This window comes from Lygodium microphyllum, chromosome 21 (assembly GCF_053477565.2).
Source record: "Lygodium microphyllum isolate KBCC chromosome 21, Lygodium_microphyllum_v1.1.10, whole genome shotgun sequence".
NCBI classification, from domain to species: Eukaryota; Viridiplantae; Streptophyta; class Polypodiopsida; order Schizaeales; family Lygodiaceae; genus Lygodium; species Lygodium microphyllum.
This window is the reverse complement of record NC_141155.1, coordinates 71,075,537-71,099,803: the sequence shown is the minus strand read 5'-3', so window position 1 is coordinate 71,099,803 and position 24,267 is coordinate 71,075,537. Positions and strand designations below refer to the sequence as shown.

Genomic DNA, 24,267 nt, shown 5'->3' with positions numbered 1-24,267 from the left:
AAATATGTTGGTTGTGCTGAAAAAGAGCTAAAGACATGATGGCTGCAAATGAAGGCATTTCAGGGCTATTTTTAGGGCTGGTTGATGTGGATACTATGGCTGAAATTTCTGCAGCAATTAATGTTGAAAACAGGGCTGAAAAAGAGGTTATCTATGTTGGTACTGTAGAGATGTATGAAGTCGTTCAAGAGTTTGTTGAGCATGAATGTTATGGGCTGCAACATGGGTTGCAAAATAGGGCTGAAGCAAGGGTGGATACGAAGTACAAAACAATTGCAAAGAAGGTTAAGCCTGTGGCTTTGCCTTTACCACCTGAAAGTGATGGGTTGGCTAAAAAAGTGTCTCAACAGTCTAGTTTGCGGGATCCACATGGAGTAGGATATAAATTTACAGCTGAAACTTTACAAAAGCTGAAAATTGGTGGTACAAGCTTTCTTTTGCGTGTAGAAAGAGCTTGTTTCTTGCAGATGTTGGCAAGGCATGGGAAAGCCTTTGCGTTTTAGCCAGATGAAATTAGATGTGTTGATCCAACCATAGTTGCACTTATGATGATCTTTATAGTATCTCATGTGCCATGGAATTTAAAACCTATTCCAGTACCTCGGGCATATTTGCCTAAGCTACTGAAGCTTTTGAACGAGAAGATTAGGATGCGGATTTTGGAGTCCTCTTTAGCTCCATATTCGAATCGGTGGTTTACTATTCCAAAGAAGAATGATTCTTTGAGGTTTATATAGGATTTACAACCAGTTAATAAGGTCACCATAAGGAATGTTGGATCAGGCCCGATAGTGGATGAATTTTTAGAAGCATTTGCAGGCAAGACAATTTACTCTATGGGAGATTTATATTCAGGATATGATCAGTTCTAGCTTGCATTAGAAAGCCGGGATATCACTACCATGAAGACACCGCTTGGATTGGTTAGGATGTGCACACTTCCACAGGTAGCAAGCAATTCAGTGGCGCATATGATGAATGCTATGCATAAAGTTTTGAGGGAGTATATTCCTCAGTTGACCGTATCCTTTCTTGATGATGTGTTGATAAAAGGGTGTGATATCCATGAGAAGAATGAAGAGCTGAATGAGCAGGGATGTAGAAGATTTATGGCTGATCATATTGTTGATTGTGACAAGATTTTGAGCTGTCTTGAGGGAGTGCATTTGACTCTATCATGAGAAAAGTTAGTTTTTGGAGTAGAGGAAATATTGGTTGTTGGGTACATGTGTGGATTGTTCGGAAGAAAACCCTCACCAGTGAAGATTGATGCTATAAGCAGGATGTGGGAGACATGTTCGAATGTATGTGAAGTGAGAAGATTTTTGGTGCATGTGTCTTTTACTTGATATGGATTCCGCATTTTGCTCATGTGACTGAGAGTTTATATCAGCTCTTGAGAAAAGGGCAAAAGATTTGGTGGGGTAAATAGCATACGAAGGTAGTTCAGAAGTTAAAGAGCTTATTGATTTCAGCTCCAACACTAAAGAGAGCAAATTATGAGAATGGGCAACCTATCATTCTCACCGTGGATACAAGTCCAATTGGCATTGGTTGGGTAGTGGGTCAAGGTAATGCTGACGGGAATAGGTATGCCATTCGGTTTGGAGCAAAGGTCCTTAATGAATGGCAACGGAGGTATTCTCAAGTCAAAAGAGAGCTTTGGGGTGTAGTGATAGCCCTTAAGTGTGATAGGGATTATTTTATGGGAGCTCATGTAGTGGTAGAGACTAATTGTCTACCTCTATTGGGTGCATGATAGTGAATTGCTCAACTCCCGATATTGCAATGTTACGGTAGATTGCGTATATAAAGTCCCTTAATCTTGATTTTCATAATATTGCAGGTAGAGAAAACCTCGTGGTTGACATGCTTTCATGCGCAAGGTTTGAAGATGAAGAGGAGTTGATGGAAGATGAAGAGGGCGACATGATAGGTGCTGAAAATGACTTTATGACAGCAGGGAATGAGTATGCAGCTGTTGTTACTTCAGATTCAGACCTGAGAATTGCAAATACAGTTGTCATTAATGCAGGTACAACTGTCACAACAACAAATACAACCGGTACAACTATTGAAACAGGGATTTCAGTAGTAAGAAATGAGCTTTCAGCCATGAAGAAGAGATGGGCAACAAAGAAAAAACATCAATAGTGTTATGCTTCAGTGAGAACTTAATTTTTGGAAGAATTCTATGAGGATGATTGGCCGAAAAAATAGGCCAATATCTCGGCCTCATGACAAAGAAGGTTGAGTGGTCTGAAACTGAATTCAAAAGGATTAAAAGAAAAGCTTATGGGTTTTTCTTGAAAGACGGATATTTATGGAAGCATGCAAAGAAAAAGAGAGGAGCTCCAGTATGTGTATTGGGAGATAGGACTTCTCAACAACAGGTGATGTAGGAGTTTCATAAAAGCTTATGGATTGGACATAGAGGAGTTTGGGGCACATTTGCCAAGATCAAAGAGAAGTATTGGTGGCAAAACATGTATAAAGACGTGGAGCATTATGTGGAATCATGCAGTGTCTGTTAGATGTATTCCATGGTAAAGCATAGGGATGGGTTGCAACCGACTTATCCATTGTCTATGCATTACAAATGGGTAGTTGCTTTGGTTACTATGCCTACAGGTTTATGGAATATGAGATATCTTGTGCTTGCACGAGAAGACTTGACAAATCAAGTGGAAGGTTGAGCTCTGTTGGGTATCACTCACGTCTACGCTCACAAAGGCGTGTTGGTGATCAGTAGGACACTGGGGTACTTTTTACTCTCGATACGAGAGGTTTTTTCCCCCAGAATTATTCTCTTCTTTCGTATATGCCTATGTTACACACTTAAAAGCACTTATTATGTTCGGGTGTAAACATCCCCTACAACCCTAAGGTTTAAGGGTTGTATTTTGTACTTTCAGTTTACACTCTTTCAATCTATTGCATCGGGTGTCGTGCTTCACCCTCCACACTGTCTACTGCACTCTCAATTGAGCTTCGATCCTCTCAGCCTCTCACATTTGGTATCAGAGCTGAGTTTCAGCTCTGCTTAGCCTTCAAGAGTGCCCGCGAGCTACCTTTCGAGAGGCCTGTAGCTTGACCTGCTTGACCCTCAGCACTTGCAGAGTGCCGCTTTGTGGTGCTCTTCCTGGTGCTTGCTCGCCAGTGACAGCTAGTGCCAGCAACACTGCCTACTGTGCCCCTGCGCCAGCCTGGGTGCTCGCCAGCCAGCCAGCTCGTACCTGCAGTGCGCCGCCATGTGGTGCTCTTCTTGCCAATCTGCCTCCAGCGCCCACCAATCAGTCCGCAGTGCTGCCTCCAGTGCCTGCCTGGACTCCAGCCCTGCTATCGCCACCTGGTCCTAGCCGCCTTCAGCCCTTTTTGCGCTGCCTGGTTTGTATTGCCTCCGTCCCCGCCCTAGTCTGTGCTGCCTGGTGTGCAGTGGTGCCCTTTGAGCGCTGCCTTTGATCAGTACAGCACTGCTCTTCTATGCCAAGTACATTTTTAAAGTATCACCTATTTTTTTAATTCTAGATGAATTCTTGGAAGAAGGGGCTTCTGCCCGGGCAGTCACAGTAATCTGGGTATGTGTCTGGGACATGATTGATGCAATATTTCTTAGCAAATAAATCCAGAATTTGGGGCTTTTGGGCTTTGTGAAGACATTGGCAAATGTACTATAGTCTCAGTCTTTGAAATAGACTACTTTTGACAATTTTGGGGCAAGAAATTTTGGGGTTTTGCTCATACAGTGTTGCTGAGCATTGAATGCACGTTGGATTGCGTGCATTATAGACAGTTTTGACAGAGTATACCTCAGTGTACTAATTGTAGCAATCTATTTGCTGTAATTTTTGGAAATTTTGGAGATTTCCAGGTTGGTCCAGCTTGGACATTGCTCTTTTGCTTCTTTTGGCATTGATTATCATGGCAAATCAGGGAGGGGATGTATTTACCTATGTATCCAAAGAGAATAGATTGGATGGGAACAACTACTCACTTTGGTCCCTCATGATGAAGAATGTGCTGATTGCAAAAAATCTTTGGGACTATGTAAGTGGAGAAGAAGTTAGGCCTGGAGTTGTGGCTCCTGCTACTCCTCCTCCAGGAGGATGTGGACAACGGGCATCTCAACTTGTTCAGTCTGCTCCAGTTCAGCCACTTCTCCAAAGATCAGCAACTGAAAAAGCATGGGATACATGAGATGTATAGGCTTTGTGGCTGATTGCATTAGCAGTTCAATGGTCCATCATCCCTCACATTCGGTCAGCAGCTTCTTCACGAGAATCTTGGCTAACTTTGGAGCATTTGTTTGCTGGTTAAAATGAGACCCGCATCTCTTTCATAAAGAAAGAGCTCGAGACACTGAAGATGGATGAGGGTGATTCTATGCAGGATCACTTGAACAAAATTCAGGACTTGTGTGAGCAACTTATGAATGTTGATGAGTACTACTCAGATGCACAATTGATATCTACTACATTGAACTCATTACCTCCTTCGTACTTGGCCTTTCATACGGCCCTAAACTTCACCATGAGGATTGCCACAGTTGATTACTTTTCTTCAGTTAGTCAGTTTGCTTCTAGAGGAGGAGCAAACAAGAAGAAATAGTAGTATGGATGTCATAGCCTCTGAGCAGGCTTTTATGGCAAGACAAAAGAGCAAAGGTAGCCAAGTAAAGATTGCTCCGTAGAGCTTTGGGACTTTAGGCACTTCATAGGGTAATAAAAACAAGGGGACACGCAAGCCAAAAATGGCAAATGCCATTATTGCAAGAAGCTAGGCCACTACATCATTGAGTGTAGAAAGCGCATTGCCAAGGAGAAGAAAAAGGAGTCGGGGATGTCTGTTTCTGATGCTCCTTCCACTGCTATTGAGTCAGCATTCTTTGTTGCAAATAGAGACTATTGCTTTTACACATGGAGTTATGACTCTTCTTGGGCTGATAAAGCATTTAGCTCTACTGAGGATGTAGGTACTTGGTTTTTTGATAGCGGTGCATCTAGGCTTATCACATCTTGCAGAGATTTATTTGCTTCTATTGGTGCAGCTCTAGTTGGCAAGTTTGTTTAATGTGCCAATGATGCATTATACCTTGTTAGAGGTATTGGGAAGATTGTGCTTAGAGCCATTGATGGCTCTATTCTTCGTCTATAGGATGCTTTGTTTGTGCCAGGTATAAAGAAGAATTTGCTCTCTATTTCTTCTTTGGCACGCTGTGGATTCTAGGTCATCTTTGAGGATGACAGATGCATGGTGAGAGATAAGGAACACATGACTTTGGTATTGATTGGCACTTTATGTCATGGGTTATATGAGTTGGATGCTCTTTTAGTTGATCAGTTAGCGTACTTAGCATCTACTCTTACTCCTTCTATGTTACAGGCAGGGTTATGGCATGCTCGCATGGGGCATGTGAACTATGGTAGCTTGATGCTCTTACAGTGTACACACATGCTAGATGGATTACCTCTTTTGGAGAGACCTCTTGAGCCTTGTGCAAATGATGTATTGTGGGGTAAATGCATCGTTTTTCATTTCCCCATGATGTTGCTTTTAGAGCCAGAGCCAGGTTACAGTTAATGCATTCAGATGTATGTGGCCCTATGCAAACAAAGTCATTGGGTGGATGTTACTATTTTGTGACTTTTATTGATGACTTTACTCGCTTCTGCTGGGTCTATTCTATGGTTAAAAAGTTAGAAGTGTATGATGCATTTTTGGCTTTTGTAGCACTTGTTGAGAACCAATCTGGTTGTAAAATAAAGACTCTCCGTTCGGACTGAGGGGGGGAATATATGTTCTTTATGCTGAATTCTTTTTTGAAGCAAAAGGGCATTGTTCATCAGTTCACAATTGCTTATATTCCACAACAGAATGGGGTTGCAGTGAGGAAGAATCGGTCACTCATGGAGATGGCCAAGTGTATGCTGAAAGCAAAGAGCTTGCCACACAGTTTTTGGATAGAAGCTGTAATGTGTGCTTGCCATGTTTTAAATAGATGCCCCACCAAAGCATTAAATAATGTTACGTCTTTTGAGGCTTGGAACAGCCAGAAACCTTTTGTTGGGCACTTTCGTATCTTTGGGTGTCTTGTATATACACACATTCCTTAGGTACTCAGAAAAAAGTTGGTTAACAAGGCTATCAAATGCATTTTTGTGGAATATAGTAGTGGGAGCAAAGGCTATAGACTCTATGATCTTGTCTCTTAAAAGGTATTTGTTAGTAGGGGTGTACTCTTTGATGAAAAATTAGAATCATCCCTTGTTGGTTTTGACACATATCAGGCTGCCCGTGATGTATTTGAAGGGCTGCTACCCATTTCATTTGAAGGGATGCACCCATGGCTGGTCGTACTAGAAGGCAAGCTCGTATGCATGATACTGTACATACCATGGAGCTTGTTATGGCAGCAAGTACAGTTGATGATGAGGAGCCTGAATATTTTGAGGATGCCCATTGGGAAGAAAGCCATTGGAACAAAATGGGTCTACAAGCTGAAAAGGAATGCAAATGGATCCATTGACAAATATAAGGCAAGGCTTGTAACTAAGGGCTATGCAGAGAAGAAAGGCATTGACTATGAGGCTTTGCCCCTACCTCTTGAATGACTACCATCAGGTCTATTGTTGCTTTGGCTGCCCATTATGGATGGACTGTGCATTAATTAGATATTAAAACTACATTTTTACATGGGGAACTTCATGAAGAAGTATATGTATAGCAACCCATTGGTTTTGTAGTTGAGAGATCCGAACACTTGGTTTGCAAGTTTAAAAAGGCTTTATATGGCTTGAAACAAGCTCCTAGAGCTTGGTATGCAAAGATTGATGCATTTTTACTAAGCCAAGGGTTTATAAGCAACTCATCTGAGTCTACCCTTTACGTATGTAAAGAGGGGGGATCCATGCTGATCATTTGTCTATATGTTGATGACCTTTTGCTTACAAGGACACATGCTAATCAGATTTCAGCATTCAAACAAAATTTGCAGCAGACTTTTAAGATGTCAAACTTAGGGTCTTTTTATTATTACTTGGGCATTCAGTTCATACATGATGCTAGAGGTATTGGTTTATCATAGTCAAGATACATTGGTAAACTTCTTGAGAGGTTTGGCTTACAGGATTACAAGCCAGTCTGTACACCAATGGAATCTGGACTAAAGTTGTCATTACATGATGACAGTGATTTGTTTGATATATACACATATGCATGCCTTATTTACCTATGCAACACTAGGCCGGACATATAGTTTGTAGTTTTAGCCCTGAGCAGATATATGCATCAGCCATGCATGTCACGATGGCAAGCTATTAAGCGTGTCTTTCGTTACCTACAGGGTACTAGATTGAAACACATTGAGATACATTATCACTTTGTCAGAGAGAGGCTACATGCAGGGGATATCAGCCTTGTCTATTGTCCTACCACCAGTAATGTGGCAGACATCTTTACCAAAGCTCTTCCTCGTGATAAATTTGAAGCATTTTGCATTTTAAATTTGATCTCCTTTGGTGGCGGATGATCCTTGTACTTTTGATCACTCTTCACTCTAGGGGGGTTTGTTGGATATCACTCACGCCTATGCTCACAAAGGAGTGTCGGTGATCAGTAGGACAATGGGGTACTTTTTACTCTCGGTATGAGAGGTTTTTTTCCCCAAACTTATTCTCTCCTTTCATATGTGCCTATGTTACAAAGTTACAGACACTTATAATATTCGGGTGTGAACACCCCCTACAACCTTAAGGTTTAAGGGTTGTACTTTGTACTTTCAATTTACACTCCTTTAGTCTATTGCGTTGGGTGTTGTGCTTCACTCTCCATACTGTCTACTGCACTCTCAACTAAGCTTCGATCCTCTCAGTCTCTCACAAGCTCTTAGTTGAGCTGTTTGCAGGTTCTTATTGGAAGAAGTCTTTTGTGGGTATGGTTATGTTAGTAAAGTGGTTGCTGATAGAGGAGAATTGGATGTGGATGAGGCTTGTGACTTCTTTTTACGATTGGGTATCAAGCTGGCTTTAACTTCAGCTTATAATCCTGAAGCAAATGGCAAAAGTGAAAGGGGTCATCAGCCTATCATTAAGGCATCAGCAAAGTCGTGCAAGGACAGGATGAAAGAGTGGCCAAGAATGTTACCCTTTGCTTTATGGGCTGATAGGACCACTCATAGTGCAATTACAGGGTATATGCCTGTTGAATTAATGTATGGACAGCGGCCAATCATGCCTATTGAGGAGACTATTGCTACTTGGAGTGTGTTACCATGGGTAGAAGGTTTAAATAGAGAAGAGTTGCTGGTTCTACGCATTCGACAGTTAGAAAGAAGGCCTGAAGACATTGAGATAGCCATGGTAAAGAATCAAGAACAAGAAGAGGTTTGACAAGCGGCATAGACTTCGACCATGAGCTATACATGAAGGGGACCAGGTGTTGGTTTATAACTGCAGTATGGAAAATCAGCATAGTGCCAGTCGGAAGATGGCAAAGCAATGGTTTGGTCCATATGCGGTAAGATTTCTTTTTGACAATGCTACCCATGCATTAAATGAGATGGATGGGACAGTATTAAGCTCTTTAAACGCAGAGAGTCTTTAGCATATGAGTTGCATACTAGGTATGAACATGAGAATATGGAAGAAGAAGAGGTAGAGGATGAAGACATTGACATGGCAGAGGATACTTCTTCTGACATTGCAGATCCATAAGACTTTAGCACATGTCGGAGAATGTGCAGGTTAGGAGGGGGTGGATATCATGGGATTTTATGCTAAAAATGGAGATGCTATGGATCATGTAAGTCTGTATACTTGGTTTACAGGAGCTTCATGACAGGTCATAGGATGGAATGTAGGAACTCTTAAAGTTCATTTTTGTTTGGAAGTCACTAAGTTTAGCAAGTCAACTAGGTTTGAGCACGGGACATGGAATACGACCTGCTAGTGACTTAGGTAATTGAAGAGTGACTGTGTGAAACTTGAGAGTTGTGTGGGATTGAGTAGGGAGATCAACGTGATTTGCACCGCAAATCACGGGCGTGAACTGTAGGGGCAGAGCTGGATCATAGGTGGAGCTACCAAGGGCATGCAACTGGAGTTCCACTAAAAAACGGGCTCTAATAGGAGGAGAAGGTAAGGTGTGTCTGTTATATGCATTTTGGAAGAAGAGAGAGGAGCTATGGTGCTGTCCTGAACATGAAAAAACAAGGTATCCATGACCAGCAAGGTTTCTTCTTGTTTCATCTCCATTCACAAGGCTTTCTTGATGCCCAAAAGCTTGAATCTTGCCCCTGGTCTCTAATGAACCATTTGGGGCGGCCAAAGGAGTGATTTTTCTTGGTCTATGGGCTGTTTTGGACTGTTCAAAACTGTCATAAACAGGGCAGCCCACAGTCCACTCAATTTGGAAGAGCTTGCAAGTGATCTTAATGCATGTATGTATTGGATACGATCCCCAGCAGGGCAACCTTGGGCAATCATTAAAGGAGCTTATGATTGAATTTGTATGCATTTTGAAGCCTTGATTGAGGGCTATAATACTTTGTTATTGATAGGATATTGATAGGGCTGAAGTATTTCATTAGCTTTGACAGGGACTTCTCAGAAGTTTTTGATATATGTCCTAATTGCAAAGGCTTCTATCTCTATTAGATTGAAGCTACATGTACTTTTGAGGTAAATATCTATAAAAGTCAATGGACAACAGCAGCATGGATCATGGATTATGTTATGTATTTGTGTATGAGTTGGGCTATTGTCTCAATGTGTCTTGGGCTTCAATCCTCCCTTGTTTGGATGTATTCGGTTATGAGCTATGATTATGAGCTGACGTCTTCCATGTATGACAGGATGCTGAAATAATTTGATTGGATTCACCTCTATCAATTCTCTTCTACGTCTCCTATTTCTTTAATCCTCTTCTCTTTTGTCTACTCCTCCCCTTGAATGTCCCTTCACCCTACTGTCTCTTACCCTCGTGGTAGACTTTCAACCCCAAACGCTCCGACAATGGGCTCTGATACCATGTGAAGATATGCTAAGGTTTACATAGAGAAAATATAGAATGTAGAAAGACGTCTAAAACACAGTAACTTAGTAACGCAATAGATGGAGAAGCCTGATAAGGCATAGGAGGATTCCACGAAGGAGGAGTTTGAGACACTGTGAAATGGTTATGGATCGTCCACATATCTCACACAAACAAAACCAAGCTCTCCACCATAGCCACAAGATACTCTTTAAAAGAGCACCGACTTTGATACCATTTGAAAATATGCTAGGGTCAGCACAAAGAAAACACAAAATGTACAAGCATGACGAAAACACAATAACCTAGACAGTAATGTAGTAAACCCAAACCCTAAACGTAAGATACAAAGCGCAAAATGCAAAAACACAAATACAAATAGAGAAGAGAGAGAATTCGAAAGTGAATGAATGAATGCTGTAAATGAAGGAAAGAATGTACAATATGCTTAAGGGTAGAGTTGTTTAACAACTAATGGCTCTCATGGGAGCGGTGGGCTGAGGGCAGTGCTGATGTATGTTGTCCATCGGAGATGGATCGCAAGTGCAATAACTACTAGTTGGAGCAAAGGATAACGAAGAAAAGTGCTGAAAACACAAAAAACTATTTGTTGTAGATGCAAATGCAAATTAGGCTGATGCTGGAAATGGAAGGGCAGCAGGCTGGAAACCAGAATGTAGCAATCTCTGGGTCTAGAACTAGTAAATGAAGTAATGTAACTGCTTGAAGATGCTAGCAGCTGATCACCAGCAGCAATGCGAGGTTGGGCGACAGCTATGCATCACGTAGCAATAGTCCTTGGAGGCTCGACAACTAGTGGAAGAGGGATGATGGCTGAAGCCTGCAAGACAAGGATGGGGCAGATTGGTGGGCAGCTTGTCTATTTATAGATGTAGAAGAATTGTCCCAAATTAGGGTTTTGCATATAGGACTTAGAAACTCTCTAGAACCACTCTCCGTTTAATGACACTTTTGGTAATTTACATGTTTGGGGCTTGTTTTAAAGAGCTAATCAATTTGTAATGTATTTTTTATCTCAACACATGGTGGTCTAATAAAGCAACTTGTGAGACCCACTCTTGCTTGAGTCTTTGCATGGAGGGTTCGGGAGACAAACGGTGTGGAAGTGTTCAAAGTCATCTTTTTTTTTTTGTGAATTTGATTTTGATAATGAGCTCTCCAATTATGATACCACTTGTAAAACACAAGCCTCTTATACATGCGCCACTAGAGAGGAAAAAGAGGACCCAAATAGGCAATTGCCCTCTAGTTGTATTTTAAATAAAAGGTCATCTTCTATTCAGCCACCCTCCCATGTCTTGTTGGAAGCAATATAATTAGAAAAATTGGTAATAGCTATTTGTTAGAAAAGGTTGATGTTCGGAATAGAATATAATGCTCCAAGAAAAGTGGATAAATAAAGCCCACATTTATCTTAAATTGGGCTTCTTTAATCAATGCCTAGCTATGAGGGGTTCTCTTGTTTTGCAATGCCTGTGGAAGGCCCATGCCAATTTATGTGATAAACTTCTCCCTAATGTCCCAAAAGGAATCTCTCATGCCAAAGTTACGCTAATGTTGGGAGCATTTTGAAGCAAGAATGTGAACCATAAGCATTTAAATAAGCTCAAACCATTGCAGGAAACAGGGGAAGGTGACCGAGAGACCCAATCAGTCTGGGGATGTCTGCCCAAATTTGAAAAACTTTTGAGGTTTTCTTTTCTCCAGCTTACCATGCTAAGGTCTTACTTTTATTGCAAGCAGTATGACTGTTTGGAAAACACAAAAAGAGTAGATTGTCATGTTGATTTTGCAGAGGAGTAAACATGTTGTTTGAAAGTCAGATTGGAGTGCTATGTAAATTCCAAGCATGAATCATAGGTGGCTAATATTTTCGCTATTTAATATTAAAAGTAGAGAAGATATGTTGCATTGACAACGTCTAGATTTAATAATATGTAGCTACACAAAAAATAACTGATAAGACCTCTTTGTTTGAGTGGACCCAAATATTGCCATGTATGTCACGCACATATGATATGCAAAGGATGACAAGTATGATTCAGCCAATCATACAAATACAATTCCAACTATGCTTGAACCATGCGGTATGTGCGTTTACAGAAAGCAGAATGCGATTACTGCTATAAGAGCTTGACAACCTATTATGTTTGGTTGGCCTCTTCTAAATGTTGCTTTCAGTCTTAAAGCCAGCAATTCAGGCTGCCCACAAAAGTTTCCAGCTTGTTTGATCCATTTGGTTAACAAAGGTTTCTTCTTTTCCTGACTTGTGATAAGTTGACCTGGAACTTATTAGGCTTTTTTACTTCAGGCATTGCTAAAGTGATTGTGAATAGGAACTGCGATTTCTCAAGCTAATCTGTTTCTTCTTATGATCAGGCTTGCAAAGGAGGCTGTCAAAGCTATTAAGAAACGAATGAGAAATAAGAATCCAAGGGTTCAACTACTTGCTCTGACGGTATGCCTCATAATAATAATATAAACACTGAATGAGACCCATTTATCTTTTTTATTTATTGGTGGACATGAGTTATATGAGTGAAAAACCTGAGAGTAATGAAGAAGACTAGACGTTTCCTTATAATTGAGATTTAGGAAGGCAGCTATTCAGCAAATTGACATCAAATTCCTGTTCCTAAAACAGACCTCATGTGTTTGGTCAGTCATAATCTTGCTCTTGCATGGTGTTTTAGACCTCGGTCAGTGACTTGTCACATCCTGACAGTCCAAAAGGTTTTCATTAGCAATCTAGGCCTTGCATGCACTTTTAGATATGTGATCTGCAGCTTGCATCTTTTTGTAGCTCCTATAGTGCATCTTCAAGACACAGATGCAATAGTTTGAGAGAGAGTAATTATTCAGGTAGTGGTTTGCGCAAAAAATAGCGAGAAGAATTATTTGTGTTCATATTTGGTCCTGAAAAATAAGCCGAGCTTAAAATACTCAAGCCAATTCATATGAAATATTCAAGCCGATTATAAAACTCAATGTTTATGCCATCTCTGAATTCATAAGCCCCTTTTAGAGTGAGTAGGCCGGCCATGATGAACTGCCAACTGGGCCTAAATTGTCTAAAACAAGAAACCCTAACTGATGTCCCCTTTGATGGGCTTACAAGATAAAAGATGACAAGGGCCTCTTCAAAACTGCTCCCCCCTACCCCAACAAAAGCAGAATACACCCCACACACACACACACACACACACACACACACACACACAGACACACACACACACATGCATGCATGCACAAAAGAAAGAGAAGCCTTTCTTTTTCTCCCTTCCCCCTTCAAAAAACTGGGAGCCAAAGGAGACATCCTCAAAACAAAAAGGCCATGATGCTTGTAGATTTCGTGGATTGCTAAAAAGGGATCAACTTTGCATTACTTTCCTCCAGTGGTACTGATGACAGAAATGACTCTCAAGGGGAAGGTGGATGCAGTTGTTTAACAAAAACCTTTGTTTTGAACTGATGCGTTGATACTCTAGTATAAACAATTTAATCCTGAAAGAAAATATATTGTTTCCTTCAGTAAGAATGATTTTTTTTCATGACAATGATCGAAACTAAAATGCAGAATGTGTCAGGTTTAGTCCTAATGTTCTAAATATTTTGTAAAAGCAGTGTGTGCCAATTTTCGTATCTTAATGTAGCAAACATGCACCTTGTGTTTTGTTCTGGCTTTTCAAAAGGGAAATAAAAATTAATTCTTGTAAATTAATTGTAGCCCATGTTTTGGCAGGTTTTAGAAACACTGATCAGAAAATGTGGGGACACTGTTCATCACCAAGTTGCTGCTAAAGATGTTTTATATGAGATGGTGCGGATAGCCAAAAAAAGTGTAAGAATTCAAGTTTGAAAATGACTTCCTCCATCAATATTTTTGTCTAATATTTTAAAGATTTTTTAGGAAGGTAACTGGCTGTTTATAACTATTGAGATTGAGGTTCTCTTTCTGTCCATCTGGAACAATCAAGCTTGAACTCCCATATTTCTGTATTTATTGGTTTGTTTATGACATAAGCCTGTTTAAGAGCAAGAAATAAGCTATCTTTTGAGAAAATGTTGAGTTGACTTTCAAAGGTCATGAGAGTTTGGTGTGTTATGTAAAGACAGAGGCTATATGTAACTTGAAATTTATATGAACTTGCCATGTTTCTCAAGACAGATACTGTATCTGTGGAGATGGAAAGTATTGGGAAATTTTGCTCCAACTTGTAAAGCCTTTATTGTTTCCACATATGCATCATACGAGTTTTATTTCTTTTTTAAAAAAAAGAGGGGTTGTACTGGTGAAACAGTCTGTATGATGAATCAATGACCATGTATAGCCGGGGAATATCCATCCCAAGCTGCTACCATGCTGCCTCAGAGTCCTTACAAAAGGAGGGCCAATGAACAAGACACTGATGCACTCCCACTACTGTAACAAGGACACCATTGTGATACTTCATTACCCCTCACATTGTATAGTGCAAGTAGCCCATAAAGCAGTCAACTTTGGGTGGGAGAAAAATCTTATGTTTTCTACTTTTTCTTCATTTTGTGTAGCCACCTGGTGTACTTGTTCATTCAGGCTGAATGAATTTTGGGTGTAGCTTGCTGCCAAGAGAGGTTAGGGTAATTTCACATGGCATTAAAGACCACCAACATGGCCCTTCATCCTACCTCTTTCTACATAGGCTGACCACCCAAGCAGCCAGCAAGGGTGGAGGAAATTCTAAGTCGCCCCTTTGGAGCCCCTTCCTCCTTGTGCTGGTCACCTTTCAAAAAAGCAGGCAGGCCTGTCCCCTCCCTTCTCTCCCAGTGCCTGCCCTCCCCCTGCTCTCTGTCTTCACCTCTTCCTTCTAGTGCAGTGCTGTTGTCCAAACAGCAGTTTGCTGCCTTCTCTATCACCAACTCTGCTCTTCCTTCCTCTGCTGCAGCTGCCTTTCCTTCTTCATCCCCCCTCTCACAATTTCTGCCTCTCCTCCACTCTTCCTTTCTTGCTTCTTCTCACCTCTTCTTCCTCCCTTCCTGCTGCTTCCTGCCACCACTCCCCCTCTTCTTTTCATATCTGGTCTTCCTGCTTCCCTAACCATTGCTGCTCTGTCCTTTGTAGCATTCTTCTCCTAGCACTAGGCAGCCAGTCTCTTGATTTGGGTTGTTCCTCAAGATTCATGCTCATGCAATGTAAACTGATGGTTGAATGGTTCATTGCCAATGTGGCCAACTATTTTATTCGGTACTCATTTACATTGTGCATTGTCCTCTCAGAGGATCTAATTACTTCAGTCACTATGAGCTATGCAAGGCTCAAAGGCTGTTGTCTTCGGCAGGATTGCAGGACATTCCTCCTCCTTCTCTCTGCATTGCTATTAGCTGCAGTCTAACTCTTCTATTTTGTGTTTTGCAGATAGGCAAGGTTGTGCTTCTAGGGAGAGGGATCCATATTTTGCTTTCCACTATGCATGACACTGCCCAAGAGTTGGTCGAGAATTCCCTAATGGCATTTGTGCTGGTGTCATCAATATTGTTTCTTGGCATAGTGGTTTCATTATAACAGGGTTCAACCTATGCTACCCAGCCACCCTCCTCTTCCTAGGCTTGGTGGGGGAGTATTGTGAGCTGGTGGACTTAGATTGCCTCTCTTTGTTGTACTACTTCTAGCATCCTTTTCGGATGCTGTGACTGGCACATGTCTGGAAGGTCAAGTAGCTACTGAGAACTTTTGCCTTTGAGATCATGGAAAGTGGCACCACAGTTTGACAGCTGATCATTATATGCTTGTGGCAATGATGACAATGATGACACAATACTCGGTGCAAATGGGAGCCTCTTATATGTAGCTGCCATGGTTGGAGAGATCTCGGTGATAAAGATTACTTTTACTAGTATAGGATAACGAAGCCAAGCATAGGCCTTCCATGTCTTAGAGGGGGTCCCATCATTGACGAGGAGCTCAATATTTTGTGCCTCGTGTTCACAGCTTGGGAGCCTTGTTTATCTTGGCATTCAGTCTATTTCACTTATTCTCTCTTCAATCTCCACTCACCTTTACACCTATGTGTCCATCAAACGCCATATCTTATTCTTCACATAGTGGGTTGCCAACCTTGGTGGATCTGTACTTCCCAACCCTTGGCCTTTTCCTCTCTATAACAAACCTTTTGTTTATCAATTGTTAGCAAGAAATATTGGCTCAATGATTTGAAATTCATTTAATGCTCATATACTTTGAAAGGCAATTTGTATTATTTAAGTATTTCAAGATGTGATTAAATATTCATCTTTCTACTTAAGGCCGGCTAATGGCTAGAACGCCCTACAATTATACTTAGATCGTCATTGACGAGATATCCCAGAGAAAATTAAAAGTTTAGTTGTGCGGTCAGATTGACCAGAAAGCTCAGATGACTAAGACTTTTACACTCAAATAGTCACATTGATTAGAAGCCATATAATGAGTAGTTTCAGAAAGTGAAACTAGATGCTCATGATTGAAGAAACAAACCATGAACCGGTGAACCTATATAATGAAGCTATTCAAAAGCTAAATTTGGAGACTCCTAAAATTTAGGAGGTTATTATTTTTGGCAGTTGCTCAAATGGAAATTTGGTCGAGTCAAAGGCCCCGGAATTTCGCAAGGAACAATTTTGTCTTCAACAACTATCTCAGATTCTTAACCATTTGAGAGATTTTTAGAATATATGGTTTGAAAGCTTCTTTCTAAAAAAAAGTGATATGTGACATCTAGAAGAGAATGTGTTATTTTGAAAAGACAAGTGTCGCTATATTTCTCATTTTCAGTAAACACTTATCATTTGTAACCTCTATTTTTTACTTCTAAGCACCCAAGTCCCACACCAATATATTGGAGGTCTCTCTCTTCATTTGAAATAAGCTCTCATGTTGAAATTTCAGCTGCATGCTTTGTTTTCTCCTATCTATTTCTCATCCAAGAAGCACTTTCTACTTAGTTTGGTCTAATCCAAGCAGTAAAGAAGAAAATTAGCTTGTTGGCTAAGTTTTGCAAAAATTAGGGTTTTAAAACTCTGATTTTTAGAATTGCAGAAAATTAGCCTTTTGTATATGGTTCAGGTACTTGATGCTTGTGGTTTCGCTTACATAAATTCCTGTAAAGGGGGAGGGGCCAGTTCTCCTCTCAGTGTGGTGTCGACTCTTCTCTCTCTCTCTCTCTCTCCTAATTTTCATGGTGATAATTAATCGAGTTGTTTGAGTTTAAAGTATTATCATTCTTACGTTCTTCCCTGCGCTTATATTGGTATTAGAGCAAAGACTTATTCTTTGCACGAACTTTTTTGGGTAACAAGATCTTTGGGTCCAACTTTGTCACTATGTCAATAGGCAAAGAGAAAAATTTTGGTGAATAATCGGAAGCCTCCCGACGCTCTGTATCTATATGGCACTGTGATTATGAGAAGATACAAAGATACAAGGAGTTGGAAGCCGATCTAGAAATTCAAGCTTTGATGGAGAGAAGTGCTAAAGCACGGGCTGAAGTGAAGGTCTTTGAAGTTTTCCTTACCAAGAAGTCTCTTAAGGCAGATGGTATTATGGCTGCAAAGGCCTATCTTAGCATGAAAGGTATCAATGTTATTGATGTAACTAATTCTATAAAAGGTAACTTATCACCTATCATTCAAGGATCCATCCAAGCGGTGGCTTCAAAGTCTCATTGTATACAAGCTGCCTCCTCTTGTCCCAAGAACCTCTTCATGGCAAAGGGCAAGGAGAAAGATAAAGAACTAGCTATTTCCATGGTAGCCGAATCTCAAAAAATGCTTTTAGCAAAGAAAAACGATGCTAAAAGAGACTTCAAGCCTGGAGAGAAGAGTGTTAAGTTTGACGTTTTCTAGAGTAAGAGAGATTCTTACAAAGCTGTGTCTTTTACTAGACAATTTGATACTACTTTTGGTGGTGAATATTACACAGAAAAATAAAAAATTAGGATGGTTAAAATCATAGTTGCACTCGTATGTAGTACGAACTGGTTCGTACTATACGATATGGTATGAACCGTACCGTACGAATTCGTATAAAAAAACAAGTCTTTTTTTGGCGTGGTTGTTGTTGTTGGTGGTGGTTTGGGTTGTTGACTGTTGTTGTTGTGGTGGTGGTGGTGATTTTGTAGCCTTGATTGATCAAGCGAGAAAGAGGGTGGAAGCTTGATTAGACTCGTCACTCCTCATATATGTTTTGTTATGATTTATCCTAGAGCCAAAGGCCATACATAAGGTATTCAAGCAGTTCCAAACGTTTCTAATTGATGGCTCATCATTTTTCACAATATGTTAGTGTCATCAATAAATTATTTCAGCACTATTTGAGAATCATCAAGTAGCTTAATCCTATTGATTTTACCTTTGTTCACAACTCATTTTGCACCACCCAACCCAAAGCATTAGTACACATTGCTAATAAAACTAGGCCAGAGGATAGCTTGGCCTAATGTACCTTCTGAGAGTACACGAATTAGTGAATGTACCATCGGTAGCTACTTTAGCCTTAGCAATGCTAAACAAAACCATAACAAAATTGATAAATCTTTTACCAAAACCTTTGGTGGTTTGTTTGGTAACTGTTGGTCTCACATGTCATTTTGGCCTCTTGTAGATGTTAATAAAGCATCTCATGTGATTTCATCTCTCTCTCTCTCTCTCTCTCTCTCTCTCTCTCTCTCTCTCTCTCTCTCTCAACCTTCTCTCCCTTAAGCATACATGCCTCTTATTTGTATGATCATTCATGTATGATGTATCTACTCCTATGTATGTACTTGTAAGTTGTAGCGCATGTTGCGCATGCGGCATATGCTATAGAGGTTTTGACATGTTATCCTCAAGTATTCATCTTATATACTCTAATAGCATTGCTATTAAATATCTGTTCTATCATCTCTAGTTCAAAATAATGAAGAAGTTTTTTTTTTTTTTCGTACTAATATCGTACCGTACCTTATAAAATCTTAAGGTACCATTTAGTACTGTATTTTATCGTACTGTATCGTACCGTACTTTTCGTACCTGACAACTATGGTTAAAATGCATATAAAGAATGTTGCTTTAAATTGATGGCTCAAAGTTGTTTACAAGGGAAAGAAACCAAGTCTTGTGAAGAGTTTAAGGAGATGTTCAACAATAAGTTTCTGCCTTCATCCTTTGAAGCCGATGTGCAACAAGAATGGGATGAGCTGAAGCAAAGCCATGGAGACAATGTTGAAACATATATCAATAGGTTTTCAACTGTCTCTCTTAAATTTACATCTCTTAATCAATTTTCTTCCAATATGGAGATGAGAAAGTATATCCATGGATTATATCTGATGGTACGGCAAGTTGTCAAGATGACAAAACTTGATACTTTGGAAGCTGCCCAAGGTGTGGCCTTAGAAGCTAAAGGACTGCATATGCCATGGATGCTTGGTAAATCCTCAAGAGAAGAATTGCAAAGAAAGAAGATCAAGATGTTTGACCAAAAGAAGTCAAATAAACAAGGACTAAAGCATAAGGATGGAGGTAGACCACCTTTGCCATCCAAATAGAAGCTAATATATCAGCAGTTAGCAGAATATACAAGAGAAGCTCGATGTTTCTCTTGTGGAGAAATAATGCCTAAGAATAATCAAGTCAGCTATGTAGTCGACTGATGCAGTCCGACTGTTGCTATGTGGCACTGCTTGCCAGTCTAGGGAATGACTCTAACACCCCCTCTCAGATCCTGGACAAGGCAGTAGACAGAGGGATCTGAAATGTCGGTGAAGTAAAGTCTGGGGAAGTGCCTTCGTAAACAAATCTGCAAGATTGTCTTCGGTCACATAGTATTTCACATCGATGGTCTCATCCAAAAGCTTCTCCTTGATGAAGTGGTACTGGATCTCTATGTGCTTCGTTCGGGCATTGAATACGGGATTCCGTGCCAAGGCAATGCAACTCTCATTGTTGCACCGCAAAATAGTAGGACGAGTCTGGGGGCAGCCAAGCTCCTCCAACAAGCACCGAAGCCACACAGTCTCACATGTGGTAGATGATGCGGCCCGATACTCTACCTCAGTCGAAGAGTTGCTTCCTGCTACTTCAAGAGATAGCACTAGCACCCAAGGTAAAACAATAACCTGTAGTAGATCGCCTATGGTCCACATCGCCAGCCCAATCCGAAACTCCAACATGTAAGAACAAGATCAGTAGCACCTGTATCTACTGGATAGGAAATTCCTAGGTTGGAGGTTCCCCTCAGAAACTGTAGGATCCTCTGAGCAGCTTGCCAATGCACCTCTGAGGTGCACTTATGAACCCAACCAAGAGACCTACAACAAAACATAGATCAACTCGTGTGTTGAGGAGCCAAATCAATGATTCAATCAACTGATGAAACCCTGAAATAAGAAACATTTGGCTTGGACCCAAAGTACGCCTCATAAGGAGTCATACCAACTATGGCGGAAGTAGGGGAATGATTAAGGATGTGAACCGTAGTAGCCACAATCTCAGCCCATATTGAGGTGACTGACGATGCTCCATCATGGTATGGACCATCTCGATTACACTACGATTCTTCCGCTCCAAGATGCCATTCTCTTGAGGACTATTTATATTGGCAAACTCTTGGTGAATACCACTACTTGCACAAAATCAAGCAAACTCATTAGAAACAAATTCTCCGCCCTAATCCAATCGTAAGGTCTTTAGCTTCTGCCCCGATTGGTTCTCCTTAAAGAGCAACCAATCCTTGAAGTTGGAGAAAGCCTCTGACTTCAGCTTCAAGATATAGGCTCATGTCATCCTGTTGTAATCATCTACAATGAGCATGAAATACAAGCTCCCTCAAAGGGATTTCGTCCTCATCGGTCCACAAAGATCGGTAGAAACAAGCTCCAAGGGTGCTGAAGACTACCTCGAAGCCTTGCTGGGAACAACATCATGAGTCTGCTTCCCATGGATGCAGGATACACAAGGTTGCTGACTCACCACAATATTCGGCAAACCTCGAATAAATTGGTCCTTAGACGTCTTTCGAAGGTAATCATAATTGAGGTGGCCAAACCGAGCATGCCAAAGCTCGGACTAAGTTTGAGAGGTAAGAAGAAGCGAAGTCAAGACAGAAGAAGACCGCAACTTGTAGGCTTCATTCTCCTCATAACTTGAAGAAAGAACCGCTCTCGATCCTCGATTACGAATTCGAAAAGAATCCACATTAAATTCGACCAAGAGGCCGAGGGCACAAATCTTGTGCACCGAGAGAAGTTGATACTCCAAAGTCGGCACATGAAGTATCTCAGATGCATGGGCGCCACCACGCCCATCTGGAATAAGATGCATATTGCCGCGACCTTGAATAGGAATACACGAACTATCTCCAATGAGAATCTGTCCATGAGAAGGCCGCAAATGAGTAATACCTGTGGAAGGAGTCATGTGCCTAGAGGCATCACTATCAACAATCCACTCTTGAATAAATGGGGCCGTCAACGTAGCATTAACTGGCAAGGTCGAATCCTCAACTACCTCCAAATGGAGGAAAGCAGCTGATGAGGGAGTAGCCACCGCTCTAGAATCCTTTGAAGATTTCTCCTTCTTCTCCTTCTCCTTCTTCTCCTTTTCAGGGCAATCCTTCTTCCAATGACTTGTTTTGCCACAAATGTGACAAGTAAACTCCTTGTCTTTGTTATTCTCAGATTTGTATTTTTTCTTCTTCTTTTGGTCCTTCCTCTTCTTTAGAGAGGATTGACCAACCAAAGCCTCAGAATTCGAAGCATTGGTTCCTTTCAGTTGCTCCTCTTGGTCCAAGACCATAGGAACCAACTCTTCCCACCAAAGAGTCTCAGATTGCCCTGAAGCAATCAAGGTGAAATAAAAACCACTAAAGCGAGGCGGTAAATGTGAAAGGAGAGTTATTGCCATGCCTTTAGAAGTGATCACCTTCCCTGTGTTTTGAACTTGCATCTGAAGTTGCCTTAGCTTGTTGATATGCTTCCGCATGAATGATGACTTATTGACACTCATGGTCCTCATTTGCACTTCCAAAGAAACTCGCTTCATGACGGTCATCCGATTATACATGTGATCCAACTCCAGCAATATCTCCCTAGCCACTCTCAAATGCTCTATATGAGAGATAACAGCTGTAGTACATGAGAGAAATAAAAATGAGTGAATGCGAGCATTGAGTTTATCCCAATGTGCCTGAGCCTTTGCCAACTCCGCCTTCTCACTGGAAGAGAGTTTGGACTTGTCTCGCGAAGAAGGACGATTGATAGCCTTTGTAACAAGCTCGGACAAATCATAGGACTCCAATATGGCAAGCATCATAACCTGCCAAATGCGGTAGTTCTCACCATTGAGCTTTTGATCTAAAGGAAGAGCCGGTACAGGCATCTTCCGGTCCATGATCGCCTGAAACTTTGTCTTGGCCTCAAAAGACATATTTACCTACAATGCCTGTACCAAAAACACAAAGAGAAGTTCTCTCTGATTGTGAAAATATAGCTTGCTAGGGCTGTGGTTCGCTCATTCTGCTCCTTCTTTACTTGCTGGAGGCGATGAAAAGGTAAAATCTGCACTTGAAGGCCCAAAACACAACCTTGTTTCTTCTCTAACAGCAAAAACAGTAGTAGGTTCAGCAAATCTTCTCTTTTCTCGCACATCCACACTTGCCTCATCCTTGTTCTGACGCGCAACCCACCTGCTCGCACTTGAATGCTGAAAACGCAGCCTTGTGTCGCGCTGAAAACTCCTCTTCAGATGTGTCCACTCTAGGTTCCTTCAATGCTTTGATACCATGTCAGAGTGAAGCAATGTAGAAGGAATGACCGTGACAAAGAGTGAATAGAGAGAGAGAAAGAGACAATGAAACATAGAAAATCTGCAGCGACGAATGCTGTATAAGGATGTAGAATTATACACGGGTACAGAGAGAATATCTGCGTATGTCTCCACCTTGAGGACCTCGATCTCCGTCAGCCCGGAGAGCAATCTCCGCAGTCTACAAGGCTGAAATCTGTGAGACACAATTGCCAAGATTGCTGAAAACATAGCCTATTTATCGGCCGAAAATAATGCAAAAACTAATCAGGTCGGTTGCATTTAATGCAGCTCGACTGCTACCACATGACACTTGCTTGTGTGGCACTGCCTGTCAGTCTAGGGAATGACTTTAACATACATATAATTGTATTTATCCTCCGATTGTTGAAGCTCTACATCTACCAAAGGAGAGGTTTGGAACATCAGAACTGTCAGGTGCTGGTTTTCAAGGAATGGAGTTTGAAGTTAGTCCCATTCTCTTGGAAAACTACGAATTGAGGTAGGAGGTTATGTAATGTAGATCATGAGAGTTTTGTCATGGGAGATCTTGGTCATGGTGATATTGTATTAGGAATACCTTGGTATAGAAGAATAGATCCGGCCATTGATTGAAATTAAAATAAGTTCAGATTCCCTTTCAAAGGTAAAAATGTATCTTGGGAGTGGAAGGAAACTCTATTCACATCTTATCCCATGTACAAATTTGTAACGCAATGAAAAAGTCTATTGCCTCATTCTTGATTCTTGTCAAAGATTCTAACAAAGAGTTTAGAATTGAAGATTCCATCTCAGATATAAATGAGGACCAAATGGGTTTCTTAAAAGAGTATAAAGATTGTTTTGCAAGCACTTTACCTGACGAGTTATCACCTGAGAGACTAGAAGATTATCACATTGATCTCATTCTTGGGAGCTCATCTCCAAATAGGCCACCCTATCGTGTGAGTCCAATACAACAAGAGGAGATTATGAAGCAATGAGCTCTTGGAGAAGGGTTTGATAAGACTCAATTCCTGATCTTTTTGCTCTCTAGTCCTCTTAGTGTAGAAGAAAGATGGATCTTGGCATATGCATGGGGACTACAAGGCCCTCAACAAAATTACAGTTCGGAATAGATGTTCAATTTCAAGAATTGATGATATATTGGATAGATTAGATGGATCCAAAGTATTTAGTCGGATAGACTTGAAGAGTGGCTATCATCAGATAATGACTGCTTCTCAAGATACTCATAAAACAACTCTTAGGACAACTTTTGGTTTGTATGAGTATCTTGTGCTACTATTGGTCTCACCAATGCTCTTGCAACCTTTAATAGAATGATGGAAATAATCTTTAGAGCTCATTGGAAGTTTACAAGTACTTTCTTTGATGTTATTTTGGTTCATTCAAAAGATAAAGAAGAATATAAGCAAC

The 24,267-nt window shown here is 40.9% G+C and overlaps 1 protein-coding gene across 1 annotated transcript in view; it reads left to right on the top strand.

The window, feature by feature from the left end:
• Positions 1-24,267, top strand: part of LOC148018127 (uncharacterized) — a 59,001-nt gene that overhangs the window by 22,240 nt on the left and 12,494 nt on the right. The window contains exons 2-3 of the mRNA XM_087661389.1: positions 12,430-12,508; positions 13,793-13,891. Of these exons, the coding sequence (XP_087517515.1) occupies positions 12,430-12,508; positions 13,793-13,891 (178 nt within the window). The remainder of the gene's footprint in view (positions 1-12,429; positions 12,509-13,792; positions 13,892-24,267) is intronic.